Source organism: Herpailurus yagouaroundi, unplaced genomic scaffold (genome assembly GCF_014898765.1).
Source record: "Herpailurus yagouaroundi ecotype Mexico unplaced genomic scaffold, PumYag 142, whole genome shotgun sequence".
Taxonomy (NCBI): domain Eukaryota; kingdom Metazoa; phylum Chordata; class Mammalia; order Carnivora; family Felidae; genus Herpailurus; species Herpailurus yagouaroundi.
The window spans coordinates 21359077-21368319 of NW_024412397.1; the positions used below are offsets into that span (position 1 = coordinate 21359077).

The 9243-nt window shown below is 41.9% G+C and overlaps 1 protein-coding gene across 1 annotated transcript in view; it reads left to right on the top strand.

Moving 5' to 3' along the window:
- The first annotated feature begins 8953 nt into the window (after positions 1 to 8953).
- MBD2 (methyl-CpG binding domain protein 2) overlaps positions 8954 to 9243 on the top strand; it is a 66757-nt gene continuing 66467 nt past the window's right edge. The window contains exon 1 of the mRNA XM_040478487.1: positions 8954 to 9239. Coding sequence (XP_040334421.1) covers positions 9052 to 9239 — 188 coding nt within the window. The 5' untranslated portion in view covers positions 8954 to 9051. The remainder of the gene's footprint in view (positions 9240 to 9243) is intronic.

A 9243-nucleotide genomic window follows, 5' to 3' on the forward strand; every position in this document is an offset into this window, starting at 1 on the left:
CTAAAGTTACTTTTTTTTTTTTAAATTTTTTTTAAACGTTTATTTTTGAGACAGAGAGAGAGACAGAGCATGAACGGGGGAGGGGCAGAGAGAGAGGGAGACACAGAATCGGAAGCAGGCTCCAGGCTCTGAGCCATCAGCCCAGAGCCCGACGTGGGGCTCAAACTCACAGACCGCGAGATCGTGACCTGAGCTGAACGTCGGACGCTTAACCGACTGAGCCACCCAGGCGCCCCCTAAAGTTACTTCTTAAACCACCCATTTTTTTCTTTTTCTTTTTATGTTTATTTATTTTTGAGAGAGACAGAGAGACAGAGTGTGAGAGGGGGAGGGGCAGAGAGAGAGACACAGAATCCGAAGCAGGATTCAGGCTCTGAGCTGTCAGCACAGAGCCCAACACTCGAACTCACCAACTGTGAGATCATGACCTGAGCCCAAGTTGGACGCCTAACCAACTGAGCCACCCAGGCACCCCTCCGCTCCTGTTTTTCTATGTTAAGGGCTTTCTCCAAATGCCTAGAGATTCTAGGCTGCCCACATTACAGAGTAAAATATGAGAAAGCTGTTTTTGGAAGCTCTGTGCTCATGGACAGGAAAGATTTTAAGACTGTCTTGAAAGAATAAATAAATAGTATAATGCACAGAAAGCGGGGCATTTACACACCTCGAAGAAAACTTGGGGATAAGTGCTGAAGTATTTAATAATATCTTTCTATTAAGAAGAAATAGGGTAGGATCAACCTGGTGAAACATTTGAAATGTAATCGTTGAAGGATCTTATCTGATTAAGATGCAGTGAGAAGGGAGCATGAGAACCTAAACATGGGGGATGGGGAAGGGTCTGGTTGAAATGATAGTGAAAGGAAACATTTGGAAATGAGTTAAGGACAGGCTGCTGTGCTGAGGAATCCAGTGATAATAGTCTAATGTTAGTGCAAGAAAGAAATGTCAATGGTCAGGGCATTGGGGGTGGAAATGACATATGGCATGGTCTGCCTCTGGTTATGCAGGCAAGACTAACACCAAAGTACCAGTGGGTAAAAGTAGCATCTCCAGGCACCTAGGTGGCTGAGTCAGTGAAGCATCCGACCTTGACACAGGTCGTGATCTTGGGGTCCGTGAGTTTGAGCCCCATGTTGGGCTCTGTGCTGACAGCTCAGAGCCTATAGCCTGCTTCAGATTCTGTTTCCCTCTCTCTCTGCCCCTTCCCCACTTGTGCTGTTTCTCTCTCTCTCTCTCTCTCTCTCTCTCTCTCTCTCTCTCTCAAAAACAAATAAACAATGGGATGCCTAGGTGGCTCAGCCGGTTAAGTTTCTGACTTTGGCTCTGGTCATGATCTCATGGTTCGTGGGTTTGAGACCCTTGTCAGGCTCTGTGCTTACACCTCAGAGCCTGGAGCCTGCTTCAGATTCTGTGTCTCCCTCTCTCACTGCCCCTCCCCCACTCATGCTCTGTCTCTCTCTGTCTCTCAAAAATAAATAAAAGTTAAAAAAGATTTAAAAAATAAATAAACATTAAAAAATTTAATTCTCTCTATATCCTATAATCCTATTGTCTCAGCAAGGGACACGCAGAAAGATCTATCTGCAACAGCCCCCTAGTCCCCACACCCCCATTCATGTGCATCTTGAATGGTTAAATAGCATATATTCTAAGTGATATTTCTCTGGCAAAGAAAATTCACATTCTCAAACTGGTCACAAATGGCTTACATTTCAAAGTATGTTCAGAGATTATTCCCTTATCTCATCTGTTCCATGATAAAGCAAGATTAGGCAAAAACTAGACCTGAGTAAAATTATGTTTCTTTCCTTACATTCTCACCCCACTCCCCACCCGGGCAATATACACCCTAGGGGAATATCAAAACTTGCTTCCCTTTAGAGAAATATTATGGCAGTATTTTGTCCTCTGTCTTATTACACCATTAAAATTCTGTCATCTAGTTATGATTCTTAAGTTTAGGGTTAACTCATTTGAATAGTTTCCAAACTTCTCAGGAAACACACACACACACACACACACACACACACACACACACACACACACGTATGAATTTGAAACATAACATTTAAAGGGACAATTTTCAGCACTTGCAAATGGTACTGTTAGGAGCAAATGTCTCTTCTACTCTTGTTTTTAAACAGATAGATGTTTTTGTTTTGTCTTGTTTTTCCTAGACGCTTCTGGTCTCTTGCTTCAATTCTCTACAGAGATCAAATGAATGGGGGATTTGGGAAAGATCAGGATCTTTGCAGCTCAGCCCTTCTCTGTTTTCCTCTTGGCATTTTGCTGCCTGCCCAGCCCGTTTGTTCTTGATTATTCTTGGCCATCTTATAAAGAGGAAGAGAAAGACTGGCCCCCTGGAGAGTGGACGGAGACACATTATATAGTCTGGTCCTAAGCTGACAGCTTGGTCTATTAAATTTGGGGTTCAGTAACAAGCTAATTCAGCTCTCACACTATGATAGGTCCTCTGGCCTAGACTTTCTCAGTGAGAAAGGAGTTATTTTGGACATCTTTCTTATCCCTTTTCTTATTTATTGAATAGATTCTCTACTCAAGAGCTATAGATGGGGTGCTAAGCTTTGGACCCCTCAACACCTCAAAAGCAGCCAAAAAGTGTGATTCTCTTTTTCATCTGGAGACCTGCTATAAGGTATTTACAGTAGGATGATCTTACCAATGGTGCCTAAGTCATGCTAGCACCACAGGGCAGGGACAATTCCTGTGGCTAAATCTGGCAAGTAGGTAACATCGCCAAGAGAGAGCATGTTGAATGAGAAGGCAAGAAAACTTAGAGCTGAATTACAAGTGATCCCTTGGAATGTGTTTCCTTCCATCCGAGTACAAAAGGGAGATAGTTCTTGATCTGCTGCTGTTACAGGCACAGCCTACCAACTCTTCTGCTTTGCTCTTTGGCTCTCTCCCCTTCTCTCGGACTCTCTCCTCTACTCTTGCAACCTCTTACCCAGGGGTTTGAAGGTTGAGAGCTGCCTGGTTTTCAGTAAGATATACACAATCCATTGAGGGGAGGGATTGTACCTCAGTAAAGAATGTTTCCTGCTGTAGTGGTCTAAGAACCCAACAGGGGCTTAATTCAAAAAAAGGTCTAGTTGCCTACATAACACAGGAGTCTGGAGATAAATAGTTGCAAGACTCGGTTCAGCTGCTTGGGAAGTTCATTCAAGTTCTCCATCTTCTGACTCTGCTATTCTTATGGTGCTTGCCCTTTATCTTCGTGTTCTTTGCCTCATAGTTTAGAATGGTTGCCACGGCTCCAGGAATCATGTCCATGTTTAAGGCAGGAACAAAGGGAAGAGGATAGGCCAACCATGGTTTTGTTTTCTTCTGTTTTAATAGAGAAGTAAAACCTTTTTTTTTCAGAGCCACTCACAGCTCTCCCTTGTTCTTACCTGAACTAGACTGGAAGAGTGAGTATTTGGATTTTCCAGTCTATAGCCAAAGTGGACACAGGAGAATCAGGTTGGTAAAGGATGTCGGGTTAGATCAACCAATGTGTCTCTCATGGATGGTGACAGAGAAAGTTGCTTTATCACTGCTGTCCCCCCCTTCTACCTCAGAGGGCAGACTTCTAAGCTGTGCAGAAGAATATGTGACATAATAATAGATACCTGGAAATAAGCAATACGAGGACTCAAGATTAAGAGTACAATTGTGATGAACTTGTTGGGGAATCTTGAGGTAGATGAAGGGTTGGGATATAAAGTCTGAAAGTGTTACAGAAGGGGATCATTAGGCCAAATCATGGACTCTCTATTAGTCTTATTTATTTATTTAATATAATTTATTGTTAAGTTGGTTAACATACAGTATATACAGTGTACTCTTTTTTGGGGGGTAGATTCTCGTGATTCATCATTTACTAGCTTTTTTTTTTTTTTTTAAATAAAGCTATGCTAAAAAGTACCACAGACTAGGGGTAAATTAGAAATTAGCAAAGCCAAAAAGGCAATACTCAGAAAACTTTGTAAAGGATTCCACAATAAACAAAAGACATTGAAATATGTGTGTATGCACATAATTTCAGAGAATATTAGGAATTGACTTATTTAAAGTCAAAGAACAGAAATAAATGTAGGTAAATATACAAATTCAGGAAATGGTTGTTTAGAAGTAAAGACTCATTTTGTGATTAAGTCTTTTATGGTACATATTCCACAACATTTTTGAGGAACTGATGAATAAAGTTACTTTCAATTCATGTAGAAGAGACTACTCTGAAGAAAATGTTGTAACTGTCTTATAAGCAAACATGTTTGTAAAGTGAATTTAAGCCTCACTTTTAATGAAGTCAAATTTATTGTTAAGTGTCTCTTGGGACATGGAAACCTAATCATATTTTCTGACTAGAACAGCTGTTAATACTCTGTACTGGGAATTCCATATGAACATGAAGATCAGCTTTCTGGGCTGGTAGGGGGAAAACAATTCAACAACTAATTACAACGAATGGATGGGGGAAACACCTAATGGTAGTGTGGGACACAGCACACAACCCAGGGGGTTCAGGAATGGAGGCGTTGGGGGAGGTCAGGAAAGGCTCTTTGGAGGAAGTGATGTCTAAGGTAAGACCTCAGAGGTAAGTAGGAGTCAGTCAAAGAAAGGCATGGGGTGGGGGTGGAGGTGGAAAAAAGGGAGCAAATTCAAGGGTGAAGAAGCCAGATACAATAGAGCAGTTTGAAAGCAACTAAGACAGAATTCTGAACTTGGGGTCAGGAGACTTGGGCTCTAGTCCCAGCTCTGCTACTTCTAGAGACATCCGTGAAAGCCACTTAGAGCATGAAATCCCTGGCAAGATGCATTTTTCTAGTTACTTGGTTGCTGCTTCTCCTCCTCTCATGGACACCAGACATATTCAGCCCTTATTTTTCATGCATCATGGGTTTTTGCAGCCAGAATTAAGGTTAAAAAAACCACTGTTTGGCGTGTTAAGTGGTACCTCGGGGCTCTGAAACCTAAAGATCATTTTCTTTCTACTGCTAGTACTGGGTTTTCTATTTTTAGGAGGTGAAATCAAATAAGCATCTTTCCATCCCTTAATCCTGAACACTTAACACTAGCCACTTACCTACGGCTAATGTAACAATAAGCAGAAAAATTTTAAAGCACCAGAGACTATCTTAGATAAATTTCTTTGGGTTCAAAATTTACCTCTCCTTGTTTTCTCTTGCCTTTCAAGTAATTAACTCTTCTCTTTTTAGTTTGAATGATGCAGGGTAAGAGTCCTCTGTAGTCATTCCAAGTGGAAAGCAATTAAAAAAAATCTTTATTTATATGACATGTACTTGAAAGTGTCGATCGGCCTCCTGACACGCCATGCCAGCAGCATTTCATTTTAGCTGGGAATTAGGTGAACAGTAGATCGGCCAACTCAGTGAATCATAAAACCTGCTAATTGGTGCTGGAAAATGTTTCTTTGGCTATGCCCTCACTCCTATTTAATGTCTTGATAAATTCTGACCATGCCTCTTAGACTCTGTAAAAGAAGAAAGTGTTGGCCCCGCAGTCTCTTGATCCAAATATGCTTACGAACTCACAAACTGCGAGATCAGGACCTCAGCTGAAGTCGACGCTTAACCGACTGAGCCACCCAGGTACCCCCAAATCCTTTTTTTAATTGAGTATATTATTACACTTATAAATTCAAATATAGGTTATATATTTGTCAATAAAATATACAGATCTTAAAACAGGCATTAGCCGCCCCCCCCCCCCCGCCAGACCCAACGGTCTTTTTGTTTCATTCACTGAGTTTGTTCTATTTTTCTTAATAAAACACAAAGTAATACCTCTCATGGTTTTTCTTGGGAACTACTTTTTCTTTAAAGGCTTAACCTCAGTTTTTCCAGGTAAACAATAAGGGAGAAAACACCTTAAAGAATGGATAGATTTCCAGGGGTGACAGTTGGTGTTTTAGCACCTGCTTTTACACCTGGGAAGCAGAGATCAGAGGTGGTTAAATCTCTATTGTTTGCTTAATGGACCAGATTTCACACATAATTCTCCCTCGTTGTTTTTCACTTTTGCCATAAAGTAAAACTATCAAGACCTCTTCTACTGTTAAGAGAGATTAAACTGAAAATTTGGTCAGAACTCTACTGCTTGAGAAAAACAATGTTGCTGTTCGTCAAGGAGTGATATAAAATGCATTTTCCCATAATTATAAGCGGTGTATTATTTGCCCAATATTTTAAGGAAAACAATATGATTTATCTCTTAGGTATTTAGCATCTAATCTCAATACTTTTAAGGTCTCAATCCAGACCTTGGAAGAATTTATTGTTTCCTTAATTACATTTCTTTCTTCTTTTAGTAGGAGAATAAAAAAAATTTTATACTTTGCTTTATTGTATTACAGCAGAAAAATTCCAATGTGATCAAAAATAGCTTTTGAAATAGCTACATGAGATTTTTCTTAACAGGGGAAACAAACTATGATTTACTAAATGGCATCTGGTAGTAGAAGTCAAAGCAATAACCTTGAATTCATAGTGACTTATTCCTTTAAACATGTTTTTGGGGTGCCTGGGTGGGTCAGTTGGTTGAGCGTCTGACTTCAGCTCATGTGATCTTCATGGTTTGTCAGTATGAGCCCCTCATTGGGCTTGCTGCTATCAGCTTGGAGCCCACTTCAGATCCTCTCTCTTTCTCTCTCTCAAAAATAAACATTTAAAACAAACAAACAAACAAACAAATGTGCTTTTATGTCCATTATATTACTTGATCTATATAGCCTTGTTTGACACACCATGGAAAAATAAAAGCTTCCAAAAGTACATATTTTCCCATTTCTTGTCTTAACCACCATTTTTACTGAGATTTCCTCACGTTTATCCTTTAGTTTTAATTAAAGGAAAATCAAAGCCCTTTCTCTACAGAGTGTCTGTCATCCCAACTTTGATTGCATTTTTTCTCTAACTTTAACTCTTTTACCAGAGCCTAAATGTAGGTGTTCCTTAAGATTTAATTCTTGGTCCACTTTTTATTTATTTATTTATTATTATTATTTTTATTTTACCATGTATGTTCTTCCTCGGAGATCTTATTTGCTTGCAGAGTTTCCTTCAAAGATGACTTTCACAAGATGACTTCTAAAAACACAACCCCCAGAACTGACCACTCTTCTGAGAGTTTGACTTGAATTTCCAACCCTTTGCTGGACACATTTCTAGAACATTTTCCTACAGGAAGCAGTAACTTAGTGTGTCTCAAATAAAACACATCAAATGAGATCTAAAGTTAAGCTCAGAGACAGACAAGTTTGTGTGTACAAGTTAGTGTTTATTCGCATATATTGCAAAGGTAAGTCAAATACATTTGATTTTCTATTATTTTACATTAATCATTTTTTTTTCTATAAACTTGGCCTTCAACTTTTAGGTCCTATGTGTATGAAAACTGAAATTTATAATCAATCTGATAAAATGTGCATTACATGTTTCAGTCTTCCAAACAGTTCATCACATATCATCTTGAATTTTGATAGTACATTTCTATAAATATTAAGCAACACATAGAAAATATGCTTTAGAATTTAAATCAGTTTTCTTACTTTAAAAAAAAAATTTTTTTTTTTAACATTTATTCATCTTTGAGACACAGAGAAAGACAGAGCGTTAGTGGGGGAGGACCAGAGAGAGAGGGAGACACAGAATCCCAAGCAGGCTCCAGGCTCTGAGCTGTCAGCACAGAGCCGGATGTGGGGCTGGAACTCACTGACTGGGCGATCATGATCTGAGCCAAAGTAGGATGCTCAACTGACTGAGCCACCCACGCGCCCCTCTTTTTTTTTTTAATTAAAAAAAAATTTTTTTTAATGTTTATGTTTTGTGTGTGTGAGAGAGAAAGAGAGAGAGAGAGAGAGAGAGAGAGAGAGAGACAGGGTGCGAGCAGGGGAGGGGCAGAGAGAGAAGGAGACACAGAATCTGAAGGAGGCTCCAGGCTCTGAGCTGTCAGCAGAGCCCAACGCAGGGCTCAAACTCATGGAACACAAGATCAGGACCTGAGCCGAAGTCGGACTCCCAACCGATTGAGCCACACAAGCACCCTTAAATCAGTTTTCTTAATCAATTTAGCACTATTCTTTAAACCCAATCCTGAACGATGAGTTGGCAGATCCAAATGAATTCCGCACAGATTCTTAAAGGGTTGTCATAGTGGGTTAGGGTAGTCTTTCAACATAAGAGAGTATTTACCAAGCCAAAGGCCACTGATAATTGTCAAAGGCCATTACACAAGGAGGTTTAAATTATGAAAAAATCTTTAGAAATATGGTAAATCCTAGGTGGGTTCAGGGATCCTGGTCATTTAAAGGAGAATTTAGAGGTAAACCCCGTAGAAGTAGAGGAATTATGTCCCAAATTGTCATTTTTCTTCCTATAACTTTATAAAGTTGCGGGAGAATAATCAATCCCGGGACCTAAACCCAGAAGCCAGACTCTGGAGGATAGGAATAGTCATCTAATGGAACACTTTGACTCGCTTCTTCAATCTGAGCATTCTGGCAAGTTTTGGTAGAGGGAGGAGGGAAAGAAGGTATCGGGTATCTATTACCTTTTTAAATGAATTATCTAGTTAGTGAATATAAAACGAACTATTTTGTTATTCATTAATTGGGGGAGCAAACATAGGTAAAATCATACAGAGAGGGAGGTTAACCCTACAGGAAACAAAACAACCGCAGTCCTTCTGACATTCCTCCACAAAAGACTCCAGGCCCTACCCGCCTTCCGGCCTCAGCGCACCCAAGCGCTGGCGGGGGCCGGAAGGGCGCGGCTGGGGGCGGAGCGGGTGGGGCCAGGGGCGTGCCCTCGAGAAGGCGGAGACAATATGGCCGCCCCGGGAGCTTGGAGGACCTAAGAGGCGGCGGCCGGAGCCACGCCCCGAGCGGGAGGGCCGCTCTGTGCGCGTCCGCTCTATGATGCTTGCGCGCGTCCCCCGCGCGCCGCGCTGCGGGCGGGGCGGGTCTCCGGGATTCCAAGGGCTCGGTTACGGAAGAAGCGCAGCGCCGGCTGGGGAGGGGGCTGGATGCGCGCGCACCCGGGGGGAGGCCGCTGCTGCCCGGAGCAGGAGGAGGGGGAGAGCGCGGCGGGCGGCAGCGGCGCTGGCGGCGACTCCGCCATAGAGCAGGGGGGCCAGGGCAGCGCGCTCGCCCCGTCCCCGGTGAGCGGCGTGCGCAGGGAAGGCGCTCGGGGCGGCGGCCGTGGCCGGGGGCGGTGG